At 39.3% G+C, this 16889-nt stretch overlaps 1 protein-coding gene across 6 annotated transcripts in view; it reads left to right on the forward strand.

Annotated features, from left to right (window-relative positions):
• Positions 1–16889, forward strand: part of AKAP11 (A-kinase anchoring protein 11) — a 50181-nt gene that overhangs the window by 344 nt on the left and 32948 nt on the right. The window contains exons 1-4 of one of the 6 annotated variants that reach the window (XM_019447444.2): positions 289–394; positions 1626–1738; positions 7603–7704; positions 13161–13270. In XM_019447444.2, coding sequence (XP_019302989.2) covers positions 13211–13270 — 60 coding nt within the window. In that variant the 5' untranslated portion in view covers positions 289–394; positions 1626–1738; positions 7603–7704; positions 13161–13210. Of the gene's footprint in view, positions 1–288; positions 395–1625; positions 1739–7602; positions 7705–11567; positions 11695–13160; positions 13271–16889 lie in introns of those variants that run through there. The other 5 variants (XM_019447446.2, XM_019447448.2, XM_019447445.2 and 2 more) reach the window with 5 other exon arrangements.

The raw sequence follows: 16889 nt of genomic DNA on the forward strand, positions 1-16889 counted from the left end.
CGCTTGGACGTCACGAGACGCGCGGGGCCGATCCGCTAGCAGCCCCCGAGCACGTGGGAAGGTTTTTCCTGTTCGTTCTTTCATTTTTTAAAAGCCCACCCACTTTTGCGCGGGCTTGGTCACAGAGTTCTTCTCGCGAGAGGCGCCGCACCCTCTCGCGAGAGTGAGTGGGAGGTGTGGGGATTAGGTGGTGTTGCGGTCTGGAACTGCGGCGGCGGAAGCCGGGGGTGGGCAGGGCGGGGGCGGGCCCGCGGGGCGGGGAGGCGGGGAGGCGGGGAGGGGGGTAGGGCCGGGGGCTGGTGCGGGAGGGGGCGCCCGCCTGCTCGGCGGCTCGCGCGACTGGTCGTTGCGGGCTGGTGACATGCCTGTGAGCTGCGGAGGCTGCGGCCCCCAGGTGAGGCGGGTGCGGATCCGCCCGCAGCAAAAGCCGCGCGTTGGCCGGGGTGGCGGCGTGGTGCGGGGCCGCGGTGGATGGGGCGGCCCGGCTCGGGCGCCCCAGCCTCTCTGTCTGCAGTCCCTGCTCTGATTGCGGGGCTGCCCAGAGCTGCGCCTTCGCTCGGCGGTGGGAGGAGAGCGGGAGGAGCGGGACGGAGGGAGGAATCCCATGGCACCGGGCCTCGGGGGGAGGGGACATCCTCGGGCTCGAGACGGGTCTTCTGGGTCCGGAGCGTGGGGGCCGAGTTGCATGCAGCCCCTTTGAATGACAGGCTCAGTTTCCATCCCCAGAATGGTCTTCCGAGCCGGGTCTTTTCGGTGCGTAGCGGTGCGTGTGCTTAGTTTGTGTTCGTAGTGCGCGCACAGGAGCGTATACCGGAGGAGGAGGACGTTGCACTTTGTCCCCGAGCAGCATCCTTCACTGTCAGAACCTCCGAGCGTTGGAACCAGGCGCAACCCAAGTCTTGTGACAGAAACGGAAGGCGTCAAGCAGCTCCTCGGAGTGTTGATGTTTGGATTTGCTGTCAAAATTTCTCCGAGGCTGTTTGTTGATGGTTTAAATGCTGGCCATCCATATTGCGAATGGATTTGGTGTACTTTTATAATTCCAGGCACCTACCTCGCTTTACACAAAAATAGGTAGATGTGACCGAAGTATTAAAAAACGTTGGTAAAATGGCAGTGGCAGTAGAATCTAAACCACTACCGTGGTACAGCTTTGTAACAGTTCTGCTTTCCCTCTCCTCTAAAACCTTATTAAACTGGAAGTGGTTTAGGCTTAAGATGTTCAGGATGAGAAATACAGCTGACACATACCTGATGGTATTAGTGCAAACCAGAGTTAAAAATTTTGGTTCTCTTTTCAGCATCATAATTATTCAGTCCCTTGCATAACATATAAACTTTTCTTAGCTTCTTTCCACCTTGTTAGGGATGTTCCATTGATTCATAGTGATTTTTAAATGTCAGGGAAATGTATAGAAAATACAGAGTATTCAAAATATAAGGTACTCAGTAATGCAGAGGTGATTTTAGTGTCTTGTTTATGATTTTAGAGTAAATGACAGCACAGTTCCCAGCACGATTAGTGTCAGTTAAAATAGTGCAATTTAACGCATCTTTTTAAACACCTAGTCCCCTTTTCAAGTAGTAACATGGTTTTTCTTACTTTCTTATGTTCTTTTTGGCAGAAATACCCAGGGTTGACCGGGAATTTCACTGTTGGTTGTGGCTGTAACAGCTCGGTTTATGAGAGATCAAAGAATGTAAGGCAGTCAGAAAAACGGATTCCCAGGCTGAACTGGTAACTAGTGATTAGTGTATATACCTAAGTAACTGCACTATTGCTGAGGGCCTACAGGTATACTCCTGGGCTAGTGATATTTCTCGGTTGTTGAGGATAGGGGACCTCCTGAAGACCCTGAACCACAGTGAGAGCTTTAGCTTCTAAATTCCTAGGATAAATCTAGAATCTGAAGAATCTCCTTTACCTTTAGAGATTGGAAGAAGGATAGTACACTTATTTTTTTTTTTTTTTTAATTCCAGGAACATACTGTCTGGAAAAAGAAATCAGATCAAATCAGATGATATATTTTGGTCATTTTTAGGGAAATTTCCACTTGTAAATCGGCAGTGGAGTTCTGTTCCATGCTTGGAGAAAATGTGAAAAACTTAATGGGCAAAAGAGACTGGTCTAGATTTTATTTTATTGTTTCATTTTTTAAAAACATTTATTTATTATTGAGAGACAGAGAGAGACAGAGCATGAGCAAGGGAGGGGCCGAGAGACTGGGGGACACAGGATGGGAAGCAGGCTCCAGGCTCCTAGCTGTCAGCACATAGCCAGTCGCGGGCTCAAACTCACAAACTGAGAGATCATGACCTGAGCCGAAGTCGGACGCTTAACCGATGGAGCCACCCAGGCGCCCCGAGACTGGTCTAGATTTTAAAAGACCTCCCATTCCTCTTGGCAAACTGGTTTTCAAGGACAGAAAAATAATTTTTTTTTCCTAGTCTTTATAACCTTTTGGTAAGGGTTTCAAGCTTTTAGGATGTAGATATTTGTTTTGTCTTGCCTTTGAAAAATAATTGAAGTAGTTTTGGGTAGGGTAATTATTTAGGCAAGCCAAATTTGTCCTTTTTCTGTCAAGTGGCCTGCATTTTAGTAATAGAGTCAGTCATTTGGAGGGAATGAAAGCGGAACGAGTCCAGGAAGTGATCTACACTTAGCTCGGGCTTGACTTAAGGCTGTACCAACTGGTAAATTTGGGAAAGGAAAAGAAAAATACTGTATCAGTTCAGAAGCAGACCAAACAGATTCAAATGCCTTCATGCTGCCACTCATCTTTGCATATGAAAGTTCATTTTATTGTTAAATACTTACTAGAGGAAAGATGTTTGAAATGAATAGATTAGAAACTGAACAGGTTAAAAGGAGAAAGGTTAACACTTTTGGCTTAATCTGAGAATGTTTCATGGGAAAAAGTAAGGTAAATAAATGGTGTGGTGGTCTGGAACAGATTGGATGGAACTAGAATGAAAGTGAGGCAAGATAGAAAGAGTTTGGGTTTTGGTGTCAGGCAAATCTGTTACTTAATATAGCTGAGTCTCTATTTCCTCATCCCTGATGGTGAGAGTCAAAATACCTCAAGGTTATTTTGAAGCTTATAGTAGCTGCTTAGTCAATGGTTTTCCTTTGACCTTTTTAATGGCTTGAGGGTTATTTGGCTGCAAGGGTCACAAACCCATTTGAATGAACTTAGTTAAAAAAGGCGTTTGTCAGGGGCGCCTGGGCAACTCAGTTGGTTAAGCTTCCAACTCTTCCTTTTGCCTCAGGTCCCGATCTCCTGGTTCCTGAGTTCCAGCCCTGTGTGGGGCTGTGCTCTGGCAGTGCGGATCCTGCTTGGGATTCTCTCTCTCCCTCTCTCTCTGCTCCTCCCCTACTGGCACGGTCTCTGTCTCTCTCAAAATAAATAAATAAACAAAAAAGTATTTGTCAACACATTTGGTGGGTTGCTTCTGAAGCCCATTGCATGAAGTCCAACTTAGGGTCCTGGGAACTAGAAAATCTTCAGACAGTTACTCTTCCAGTTTTTCTCTGGGAACACGTGGTCTTCTGTGTCTGCTCCTCTGTTCTTTGGCACTCTGGACGCTATTATGTCTTTTGAAGCGATTCCTTTTCGATTGGCTCTCTTTAAGGCTCTTGGTTTCTGCTTCCCCCTGACTTTGGCTTGCATGAAACTTTGGTTTGCTGTGGTGCCAACACCAGACTCACTTTGCTTTTGTAGCATGAGTCTCAACGAGTATCTGCGTCTCTTAATTCTAAATTTCTAGACGGATAATCCTGTGGGTCGAGTATGGACTCGTAGTCCAGTTGGCTGAGGACCGGCGAAGAGGAGAATGGGTAAATGGATGAGGAGGAGACTTAGGTGCGTCTCACAGTTTGTACTTTCTTAGACTGAGTACCACAAGTTCTCGAATAAAGAGGGGATGGACAGAGAGGAATGACGGGAACCTCTGGTGTCCATTAACATCCTGCAGTTGGCATTTTCCCCTCTAGTACTGCATTGAACTCGCTCCCAGTAACGGTCTCTTTCAGGATGGATTCTTCTAGGTTTCTGAATGAAGGCAAATTATGTAAATGCTTCGTGCCTCAGTCTCTCTGTATGTAAGATGGGTATATTAACAGCAACTTCTGTTGTGAGAAATGTGAGTTCTGTTCAACAGCAATTAAGCAGTACCTCACTGGCACAGTGTAAGGATGTAGTATGATTACTACTAAGTGCATTCTGTGTGGCAGGTGCCACGATATGGACTCCTGCAGCATTCAGAGATGAAAGGAGTATCATTTCTACCATCAGGAGTTTAGTATAAGTTTAATGCTGACCACTCTAGACATAAAACTGTCTCTTGACTCGACACTAAATTCTTCTAAATCTCTACCTTGCCTCCTTTTCAAACTGCCACTTGTTTGTGGTTCTTTGTTTACCTGCCCGGCAACCTTTTATCATGGTTGCCCCCTAAGATTCTTTCTTGATCTTCTCTGTTCTTTCCCAGTCTCTAGGATCAGCTTTCAAGCTCTGTATATATAGATGACTCCTGTAGTAACATCACTAGTTCTGACCTCCCCAACTAAATGTATATATTTTAGGTGACTTTGGATATTACATTGACATAAACACTGTCTTCTGGTTACCCTGTAATTGGCAAAGGCTCCACTTTTCTTCCACATCCCCAAGCTTGAAACCTTAAAATTATCTTTCACATTCTTTTTTTTTTTAATGCTTAATATATCCTATCGGTTAATAGGTTCTGCACAGGCTTTTAGAATGCCTCGTTACAGGCCAAGCACTGGGCCATTTGCAAAGCAGATCCATTCACTCATTTCTGCTACTGGTGGGTTAGGGTGGAGCTTTATCACTATTTGCAAGAGCTACTTAAATGTCTTTTCACCAGTACAATTCTTTGAGTCATGGCAGAATAGATGTCACTGATAAAGAGAAATGTTTTCCTAGGTTAAAATTCTGAACATATTTTTTGTTAAAATAATCGTGTAGGTGGGGGTTATGTAGAAGATTAAGAATATTGCTTCAACTTCTAAGCTGTGTATTCACACTGAAAGCACAGCCTGAAGATTTTAGGTTTTTTTTTTTTTTTTTTAGCTGTATTTATTGTTGGTGTGCAGGAAATTAGAGAAGCAAATATCTTAATAGATAATCATTTAGGTCAAACACAAATTAGGTCTTTTTATATGATTGATTATTGTTTTGAAAGGAAAAACAAAATAGTAACTGATAGCCGTGGTATTTTTAGATATTATAAGCTAAACAGCAAGTCTGTTCCTAAGAAAGAAGCAAACGTTTGAATTCCCACTATATCAATTCCTGCTATATCAGGTACTGTTTTTACATATATTATGTAATTGCACTCTTAGAGAATCTTGTGAAGATTAGCCTTAGCTTCCTGATTTTTGCAGAAAGGAGAGATATTTCACCCTAATGCCGCTGTTGGCCTGTCAGGTGTTATTGTTTTGTTTTTAATGGTTGCTCTGGGGTTTACAAGATAACTTTAACTTATCAGTATCACTTTTTGTATACTGAAGGAACAGCATTTTTCTAACTCCAGCCCGCCACACTCTGTTTTATTTTGTAACGCATTTTACTTGTGTATGTTGTAAACCCCATTCATACATTGTTATCACTTTTAGTTTAAATAGTTTTTTTTTAAGGGATTAAACAAAAAGAAAATAGCTCTGAAAAAGCTTTTATATTACCCTCATATTTACCCTTTCAGGCATTCTAAACTTGTTGTTTAGATTCAGACTTCTATCTGGTATTGTTTTTTGTTTTTTGACCATAGAATTTCTTTTAACCTTTATTCTACTGATGGTTGGCAGGTGGTGAGTTCTCACAGCTTTTTTTTTTTTTTTTTTTAGCTCAAATAAACTTATTTTGCCTTAATTTTTAAAAGATACTTTCTGTGGGTATAGATATCTCAGTTGACACATTTTTTTAGATGTTGCTCGGTTTTATTTATGGCTCTGCATAGTTTCTGACAAGAAGTCTGCTGTCTTTCTTTGTTCCTCTTTATGTAATATATACTTTTCTCTCTGGTTGCTTTTAAGAATTCTCTATCCCTAGTTTTCATAAACTGGGTTATGATGTACCTTGGTGTGGTTTTCTTTATGTTCATTTTTCTTAGGATTCGTTGATCTCTCTTGTATCTGTCAGTTTATGGTTTTCATCAACTTTTGGAAATTCTGAGCCATTTTATCTTCATAGATTACTCCTGTCCCCCACCTTTTTGGGGATTCCAGTTACTCACCTTTCACAGTGAGTCACTGATGCTGCCTTGTTTGTTTGTAGGCTTCTCTCTGTGCTTCAGTTTTGATTGCTTCTTTTGCTATGTCTTGAAGTTCACTTTCTGTTGCAGTGTTTAATCTGCTGTTGATTGCACCCAGTATGGTTTTATTTTAGATTTATTTTTAACTCTAGAGGTTTGGTTTGGGTCTCTTATATTTTCTGTTCTCTCCTTATGATCATGTTTTCCTCTTCCCTTTTGAGTATATGGAACGTGCTCGTAGTATAATTTTGACATCTTTTCTGTTCATTCCATTTGTCCTTCCATTTGTCATTTCTGGGTCTGCACTACTTTCCTTCTTTCCTCCTGCTTATGGGTCATATTTTTCTCCTCCACGGGTAATTTTTGACTGTGTGCTGGCCGTTCAGGTTTATGCTATTGCTTGCTCGATTTTGTTGTGTGTGTGTGGTTTTTTTTTCAGTTTTGTTGTATTTTTTAAGTGTTGGGTTTAGTTGGGGTTCATGGTTAGGTTGTTTGGAATCTGTCAGATTGTTTTGAGGCTTGCTTTTGAGTTTTGTTAGTGCGCCTGCAGAAAAGCCTCACTGTAGTGCTCCCTTAGTCCCCCAGCTAAGGTAAATTCCGTCTGAGGAGCCCATCCATTGCCTGATACATTACACAGCTTTTTTTCCACTCCGGTTGGTGGGGGTGCAGATTATTCCAAACCCTGTCTGGCTCCAGGTATTGTTTGGCCTGCTGCTGTTTGGTGGTTATTTCCCCAACCTCTGACACTTGGCATAGGTCAGTATTTGACCAGGGTCCCTAGAAGAACCCATCTGCAACTCTCTGATGCTCTCAGTCTTTGTGAGCTCTCTCTCCAGTGCTGTACCCTGAGCGTTCTAGCCACCTTGGCCTTCCCAGACTCTCATCTCTGCCTCTGCAACTTGCTGAGACCATCAGAACACTTGGCTTTCTCCTGTCTGTGCTGTGACCTGAAAGTAGCCAGCGGCCAGTGTTTCCCTTCTTTTGGCAGTCAAAAGCTTGGGTTACCTGTTGCCTAATGTTTGAAAACTACTGTTTCACATATTTTTTGCCCCACTTTGTTGTATTTATATTTAACAGAATATTAATTTTAACACTTGGCCGTTTGGAATTTGGCCAGCACGTGTTTTTGGAGCATTTACTGTGTTATCAAATATTGTAAAATTAGAAATTACTGGAAGCTGACAATGATTCATTAAATGTAGAAGTACCCATTGAAACATTTGGAGGTATACTTGCCTCTTCAAAGACTTTTTATTTATTCAGCAGATGTTTGATTTGCCTTCTGTGTTAGAATATAAATACAATAAAACATTTTTGTCCTCCAGAAATTCACAAAAGGAAGGAAGCAGGAAAAAAAAAATGGACTGGGACAACCCACCTTGGGAGAGCACAGAGGTGGTGGCTACTGTTTGGGCAAGGAAGGATTGGTAAGATGAGCCAAGTCTTCCTCAAGGAGGGAGGTCCTTCAACTGATGCATGAAGAGTAAATGACAGTTTAGCTGATGGAAGAAAGGGTAGGTTTGAGGGAAGCTTAGGAGGGTGACAGGTCAGGATTTGGTGACTGACTAGATGTGGTAGTCTATAGGGATTGAGGGAAAAGCCAGTTTCCAGCTTAGCCTGCTGGCTCAGTTGGTTTACTGGCTCTATGGAGAGAAATTGTTTAGAGAGAAAGTTTTATTCAGTTTTTGGACGTACCAATTTTGGAGTAACTGGGATATTTAGTTAGAAGTATTGAATAGAAAATTGGACCCAAGGAACTGAAACACAGGTACAGGAGTTGAACTGGAGATAGACATTAGGGACTTATTTGCACAGTTAAAATCAGAGGTAGAGATTGAATATCCTTGGAAAACTAGGTAGACTGAATACCACAAAGGACAAGGATGAAGGTTAGAAATATTAGCGTTTGAGTAACAAGTTGTGAAAAAATTTAGAGAAGGAGACTAATGTAGTACCTAGAGAGAGAGAAGTGTTCTCATTTAGAAATCACAGAGGGTACTTGTTAAAGGTATAGATTTCAGGATTCCATGTAGACCTCCTGAATCTGGATCTTCCGGGGTGGAACGGGTTAGAAATAAGCTGATCCACACCTGTGCTGAAGTTTGAGAACCAGTGCCATAGGAAGAGAGTCAAGATAGGACGAGAGTGTTGATAGAAGACAAGGAAGGGGTTTCAGAGACTCCTTGGCTTGGTTAACTCATGCTATAAAAAGGTCAGGAAATAGATGATGCCAACTTGAAAATTTCTTAGGCCAGAGGAGAGGAGGAAAGACGTGGGAAGTACTTATTTTCTGATTATAAAACAACTTCTGTACATCCAGAAGAATAAAACCAGCATAATTGCGTCTACTTAGGTAAAAAAACAATGTTTGTACCCATCTAGTACATGTTCTCTTTTATGTCGCATATACAAATAACACACGTGCAGTTATACAGATTTTACCCAAAAATGGGATACTGTGAACATGTGGAAACTTATTTTACTTAACAGTGTATCATCTTCCCATATTATAGGTATGTGACATTTCATAACATTAAAAAAAAGTCCCAGTTGTCATGAATGACCACTATCATGAGTTTAGTCTATATCCATTATGGTATTTCCGAGGCCTATACAAATATACACACAGAGTTGGCTCATGTAATTTTTTTTTTAATGACAAGTGAAGAGCGTACTGTTTACACTGTTCTGCAATTTGCTTTTCCCCTTAATATTTTGTGGTAATGCTGTCACATCAGTGTGTATTCATCTAATTCTAACAGCTGGTAAAAATCAGTCATACGAATGCAGTATAATTTATTTGAATTGATGGGCTTCTAGATTATTTTTAGTTTTTTTTTTTTTGTTTTAGTGACTATTCTTTCACATATATATTTATGAATTTTGTGCAAGTGTATATGTAGGATAAATTTTAAGAAGGGGAATCACAGGATCCTAAGATAAGTGTAATTTATTCAAAGTGCCCCATATGTGTGTTTTCTATATTCTTCGTAATTGTTTTCCAATGCTTTCATCTGTTTGTATTCTGTGATATTTCTTAAGATTCCCTCGGTGTTCCGATGTCTTTAGCAATATCCATTCTGCCTTTTGGTTGCTTCTGAGGGGATTTTGATTATTTCATGGTATTGTCTTTATATCCTGTGTCCTCAGTGAGCTGTAGCAGCTTACTTTTCAGTTGTCTGCCCTGTCTGTCTGTACTTTCTTCTCTCTGATCTGCTTTCAAAAAATGATCTGGATCACTCTAATTTCTTTGTAGAGAAACACACTTTGTTTTATTCCCTGCTTAGGACTCTTGTTTATTTACCTGTGATAGGGCACAAATCAAAAAAGCATTCAGTGAAAAGTTTATCATCATAACACAAAGGTGTTTAGGGGAAAACACTGTAGTTTTGCTCCTCTTGTGAAATCTGGCTAAAACTGCATTCCCTCGAAATATATAAGGTGGTGAAGAAACCGTGCTCTGTTGCTTTTCCCCCCATCTGTCTTCACATCATTTCCAAAGATACATTTTTTTTTCTTTGCTTTACCAGAGGTATGAGTCACACTGTCTCGCGTTGGATTCACTTGGATAGGCTGTTGCAAAGATTATTCTCTGATAGATTTTTCCCTTTGTGAGATAATATTTTACTCATGTGTTACGTTAAACACAAAGAGATGGAGTAGGGTTCAGAAAATGAGTGAAGATACAGAACTAAATATAGTTTCTTTTTTATTAATATAAATTCTGAGGTAGTGGTCTGAAAATAGATTATATGGGTTTTGGGTGACATGATTATATTTGTCTGGGCTTTTTTTTTTTTTTTTTTGTCTTTAGTGTATTTTTACTTTTTTATTTTATGTTTTTAATGTTCCTTCATAGGTCTGTTAAATACTGGATTCTATTTGCTTTAGTACTGCACTGTGAAAAGAGTGTTCTGCCCCAGTCTGCTATTCAGGAGTATTGTAGGTAGAGCACTGGGGTAATTAGAGGTGTCAAATCCGGGATGTTGTCTCAGAGCACCCTGGCCTCCCCCAACCTCCTTGTCAGGGGCCTGGCATGTCACAGCACCTTCCGGTAAGCGGCTCATCTAGATAACCAGTCACCTTCTTTCCTGAGTGTGTAATCTTTGCTCATTATTGACTTTGGTTAGCAGCTGCAAAGGTGATTGCTTTTTCCCATCTCTTTCCCCAACTCCGCCCTTTCAGGAGTCAGAGAAGGGGAAGATGCCTTATGCGCTGTTCCTCTGTCTTTCAGTGTTGTAGTTATTTAGGAAGAGATGTGGTTTTTTTTACACTTTTGTTGTTTTTAATGTTTATTTTTGAGAGAGAGAGTGGCAGAGAGGGAGACAGAAAATCCAGAGCAGGCTCTGAGCTGTCAGCAGAGTCTGACGTGGGGCTTGAACCCGTGAACTGGGGGATCATGACCTGAGCCGAAGTCAGACGCTTAACCAACTGAGCCATCCAGGCACCCCCTTCAGTGTTATTTTTAACATGATTGCATCAACAGGGAATGCATCTCAGTTACTCAGTCACTCTCCTGTCTGGCATCTAGAGTGCTTCTTATTTCTTTCCAGTATAAAGTGTGTTTGAATACCTTTTCAGACCTTAACACTGGTGTTTGAACACCTTTTCAAACATTTATACTGGTTAAGACCTGGGGTGCTAGAGTTTGAAGGTTTGGATTTGAATCTCAGCTCTCCTGCTTACTGTGTGGGCCTGCATGAGTTGCTTAACTCGTCCTTGCCTCAGTTTTTCTCATTGTAAAACTGGAGTAGTACTACTGTACCAGTTCTAAGGATTAAATGAGATCTTCATGTAAATCTCTTAGTAAAGCACTTGGAGCCTTAGAAGCTCTCGCTAGGACCCTAGATGCTCTAGGATCATTGTTTTCTTTGATGAGTTCCCAAAAGTAGAATTGTTGTATCATAGCACAGGAATATTTTCAGAGTTTAGATTTGCATTACACTTTTGCCCACCAGAAAGATGCTAGTTGACTCAGGTGCCGTGTTTGAGAATTTTCCTTTTCTGGAACCCTTGTGTTGGCCTTTGTATTTTATATGGTACTTAAGGCAAGTCCCTTTGCCTCTGAGGGTTTCTGGCAGTTGAAGAGAACTCTATGGGTAAAGAGGAGTAAAAAGGATTATTGTCTTGCCTTGGCCACATAAACTTTTATGTTTATACCTCGTTTTGAGAATTTGGCCCCCTTGATCATTTTGGCCTGTAAGTAAATATTTTAATTTTTCTTTTAACTATTATTTATAGTTTCCAAAATGCCTCCTGTAAATTATTTTCCATTTCATTCTTACAATAAACTTCTCCAGTAAGTAAGTTGATATGTGCATTGAGGAAACAGATCCAAAGATACTTCAATTTACCTGGAGGAAACCAAGCTAATGAGAGGAAGAACAAGGACACAAATGGTACTCTTGTGAGTCCTGGTATGTTGCTCTTTATCTTGTACTGTTGAGACCTCCCTTGCCTTTCTCACAGTCCTACTTCAATTCTAGTCATTAGTCACATTTTATTATTAAAGAGACCACTAGGATTTATCCTAGTTCAGAATAGAATAGCATCATAATTCTTTATTAGAAATTAGAACCTAGAGGCACCTGGGTGGCTAAGTTGGTTAAGCGTGGGATTTTGGCTCAGATCATGATCTCATGGTTTGTGGGTTCGAGTCCCGGATTGGGAGATTCTCTTTCTCCCTCTCTCTCTACCCCTCCCCCACTTGCACACCCTCTCTCTCTAAATAAATAAAAAAAATTAGAATCTATGCGCATGCATACACACTTTGGTTTTATCTCTACGGTGAAAGAGTATAAAATTAGAACTCCACTGAAATTTAGGGGTTTTTTTTTGCAGTTCTGATGGAAACTAGTTGATGTTTGATTTTGCGTATAAATCTTTTCATAGTGTAAACTTATATTAATCGGATGCCTTGAAAACCTCAACTAGGTTAATTCTTGGTAAGGCCAGTTTGGTTGAAACTAACCATTTCTTAAATCTTTATTGATTCAAATTTTTTAGTTATTTAATGATTTAGAATTCACTTCCTATTCTCATTCTTTACTATAATAAAATGTTTTTCTTCCAATGCTCTGAACCCAAGGGCCATTTTGCTTTATTCTCCCCTGTATCCATAGCATCGAGTCCAAGTAGATTTTAAATGAACAAGGTACTGTGTGGTCAGATGTGAATTTTGAATGGTTAATTCAAAACTCTCAAAGGTACTGCCTTCAAACATTGATAAAAAGTTTAAGTCCTTTAGTTTCAGAGTTTCTTCCAAGAGGGGGGTGTGTGTGTGTGTGTGTGTGTGTGTGTGTGTGTGTGTGTATGTGTGTGTATGTGTATACACGTGTTGTAAGTACTCTTAATCATTTAACTTGGATTTTTTTTTAACTCTAGTCATTGGTATGCTGTTAAGATGGCTAAATAAGGAATTTGTTATTGTTTATTGATTTTATTTTATCTACACAGATTTCATATTCTCATTTGTATATTATCAAATATTTCTACCCAAGAAATAAGAAGGTGTAAAAAACATTCACACATTCACGGTTGCTGTAGGATTAGAGTGACTTTTGGGAGGCAAGAAAGCTCGGATTTTTTTGTAATCTTCACTATTTTAGATTTTAAAAGGTTTTCTAAACACTTCTTATTAAGACTTTCAAGTATTTTCTTATTTGTAAAAACACAAAAATAAAAAAAACAAAAAAAACCCTCACAAAGGCAGTGAGATTGAATAAATAAGGGTAAACTACTTTATAATAATTGTTTATGTCTCAGAATTTTTGTTTTATGTTTTAATTTTTTTAAATGACTGAATTTAAAGACCTTATTTTAGGACAAAATGCTTGCCTGAATCGCTGAAATCAGTAGTTTTTTTTTAATGTGTTTTCTTTAGGTGTTTTATGGACTAATTCTTCATTGATTACACAGAAAAGCAATATAGTTATGGCAGCCGTCCAGACTTCGAGAAACAGTCACGTGAAGACTAGAGCATCTGTCAGAAAAGTAAGTTCACTGTGTTAGATTTCTTTTAGTGATAGTTTTAATAAAAATGTTGATCACTTTTTAAGATCTCGTTAAGCAGCTGTATGATATTCTTATTTTTAAACGAATCTCAATATTGTAATTAGTAATATTAAAATCTTGCAGAATTGGCCTATATGAAAATAGTGTTATGAGGTAATGGAGACAGTCAACTTTATTTCCCAGAGATTGCAATGCCTCCCCATTTCTTCTCAACAGATAGTTTTCTGTTTTTTATTTTCTCAAGATCTTCCATCTTTTAGCAATGTAAACATCAGCTATAAGTTTTCTTACGTACCTTTACCTTTGCCCCAAAATATTACCATTTACTCATTCATTCAGCAAATGTAAATTTGAGTGTTTATTATATTCCAGGCGCTGTGCTAGGTATTGGATAATCAGTAGTGAGCAAAATAAATATGATTCCTGATCCTTTGTTTGTAGTTGGTGGAAGAACCCTCTTTTTTCCTCTTAAGACAGTTTGGTTACTCTTCCATTTCTTGACCTTTTTTTCCCCTAACATTTTATTATGAAAAATTTCAAGCATAAAGAAGAGTTAAGTTCATAGCACACCTACACATAAACTTTCATACGAATCAACCATATTCAACAGTTGTTAATAAAGTAAACATTGAACAATGTCAGAGTTAGGAGCATCAACCCCTGTGCAGTCAGAAATCATGTACAAATTTTGGTTCCCCAGAAACTTAACCACTAACAGCCTACTCTTGATGTGAAGCCTTAACAATAACTTAAACAGTTGATTGACCCATATTTTGTATATGTATTATATTCTGTGTTCTTAAAGTAAATTCTAGAGAAAAGGAAATATTAAGAAAATCATAAGGAGGAGAAAATACATATATGGTATCGTACCATGTTCATTGAAAAAAATCCACATGTAAGTGTACCCATGCAATTCAAACCATGTTGTTCAAGGGTCAGTTGTATTTTGTTTTGTTTACTCTGTGTGTGTGTGTGTGTGTGTGTGTGTGTGTGTGTGTGTTTGTGTGTGTGTACACGCACGTGTCTACTTTGTGGCAGAACCAACTTGAAAGTTATGGTCTTAATGTCTCTTCACTCCTGAATGCTTGAGTGTGCTTCTCCCAGGGATCACAGTATCCTCCCACATAACAATAATACAGTTATTGTATAAAAGTAGTGCAAGGATCACATTCAAGAAAATTCAGTATAATTCCCTACTATCCAATATCCAGATGTACTCAGATTTCCTTTATTATCCTTGAAATCTCTTTTGCAGTCCTCCCCACCCCCATTTTGGATTCAGTCTAGGCTTCTAGGCCTTAAGTTGCACTCGATAATTATGACTTATTTATGTTACTTTTGGTCTGAGAGTTTCCCCTCTTTTTTTTTTTTTTTGATTTATTAAAATTCAAGACTGACTTCTTGAACAGACTGGACCAGTTTCTTGTACAATGTCCCACATTTTGGATCTGTCTGGTTGTTTTCTCACAGTGGTATTTAACTTATTCCTCTTTCTTCTCCATTTCATAGGTTCTAGAAGTTAGGTGTAAATGCTTGATTAGATTCAGGTTAAACATTTTTGGCAAGAATAATTTATAGAATGATGTGAGGACAGAATTTCAGGTTTTCGTGTGATCAGTGATACAAAAATTGATCAGTTGATGAAGGTAATCACTCTGCCAGAACTGTCCCTTTTAAAAGTATATTTTATATTTTCTAGTTATCAAATAATCTATGAGGGTGATACATGGCTGTGTGCAAGTATCTTGTTTTTTCCAGCAACCTTTTGTCTATTTGGCATCCTTGATGACCCTTTCCAGAATCTTATTTCCTGGAAGCTGCAAAATGATGATTTTCCTAATGTTATCATTCCTTTTACATTTATTAGCTAGAACTCTTTTATTTTTTTTAACTTTTTGAAATGTTTATTATTTATTTTTGAGAGAGAGAGAGAGAGAGAGAGAGAGACAGAGCATGAGGCGGGGAGGGGCAGAGAAAGAGGGAGACACAGAATCCGAAGCAGGCTCCAGGCTCAGCTGTCAGCACAGAAGCCGATGCGGGGCTCCAACTCACAAACTGTGAGATCATGATCTGAGCCAGTCAGATGCTTAACTAACTCACTGTGCCATCCAGGCTCCCCAGTTAGCGAGAATTCTTAAAGAAAACCTTTCTCTCATTAAGGTTAAATGAACTACAGTATCTCCTAAAAAGACATGGTAAATGCCCTTGAATTACCAATTTTCAGATTAGTGATTTGGTGTAATATGCAAGTGAGTTTATTCTCATTCATTCATTCATTTGTATTGCTCGACGCATGGATTTAAAAATTCTGTATTTTCAAATCTTTTATTTATAGTCATTTATGCATTTACTTATTAGTTTAAGTTGCTCAGAGGGTCTCTAACTTGGTCCCTGGGAGTCCCTCTAAGCTGGTGCCTGTGTCGTTTTGTCTCAGGCTTTTAATTCTTTGATTGCTTCCCTACTTTCTAGTATAACAGATTGACCCAGCTTCACCATCTACTTACCCTTCCTCAGACCTGAAATTGGCTATTTTCCCAAAAAACCCTGAATAGTATTTAGGAACCAAGTACCCTGGGTACTAGGAGTACTCATTGTCCTTTCAGTGCCATGAATTTATATCAGTAGTTCAGGTTCAGATTTCAGATTTTTTCCCTTTTTTGGGTTGTTTGTACATTATTCTGAAAACCTCCACTCATTAATGAAAACAGAATCATTTAAAACTTAGAATTTTTTTTAAGTTTATTTTTACTTATTTTGAGAGAGAGAAAGAGAGAGCAGGAGAGAGGCAGAGAGAGCGAGAGAGAGAGAGAATCTACACTGCCAGTGTAGAGCCTGATGTGGGCCTCGATCTCACAAACCACAAGATCATGACCTGAGCCAAAATCAAGAGTTGGATGCTTAACCGACTGAACCACCCGGGCGCCACATAGAATATTTTTAAGCCCATAGAAAAGCTGAGGAAAAAAAACTCAGTACAGTGAACACTATACATACTCTTCACTTAGGTTCACCCTCTGTTAACATTTTGCCAACCCATTCTGTTTGTGTGTGTATATAAATACATGTGCACACACAAACGTACTCCCCTTTTGAAACCATGTGAGAGTATGCTGCAGGCATCTCTTAGGAACATCAGCATCATGAGAGCCCCTCAGAAAATTATTAATTCAGTAGCATCATCTAACATGCAGTTCATATACAAATTTCCCTAATTGTCTCAGATATCCTTGATATTTTTACTTTGTTCTTCATCTAGGTAGGATCCAGTCAAGATTCACACTTACTTGGGTATTGTGTCTCTTTGGTCTTCCCCCAGTATCACCAGATATCACCAATATAAAGACATGTATCCTTTGTAATTAGTACAGTTAAGTAATCTGTAGGATGATGCTGAGAGAGAATATCCTGTTCTCCTCCAGTAGCTTTTAACCCAGTGATTAGGATACGTTGATAATCTTTCCCTAAATCACTAATTACTTTGGGAGTTACAAATGGCATTTTTAAATTTTGTTATTCTTTCCTTATTTGTCATCCAGCATTCTTATATATACACATATTTTCCCCCAACCCCCATCCTTTTATCTGTCTCTTTTAA

This window comes from Panthera pardus, unplaced genomic scaffold (genome assembly GCF_024362965.1).
Source record: "Panthera pardus isolate Hobbes unplaced genomic scaffold, ASM2436296v1 HiC_scaffold_1, whole genome shotgun sequence".
Lineage (NCBI taxonomy): Eukaryota > Metazoa > Chordata > Mammalia > Carnivora > Felidae > Panthera > Panthera pardus.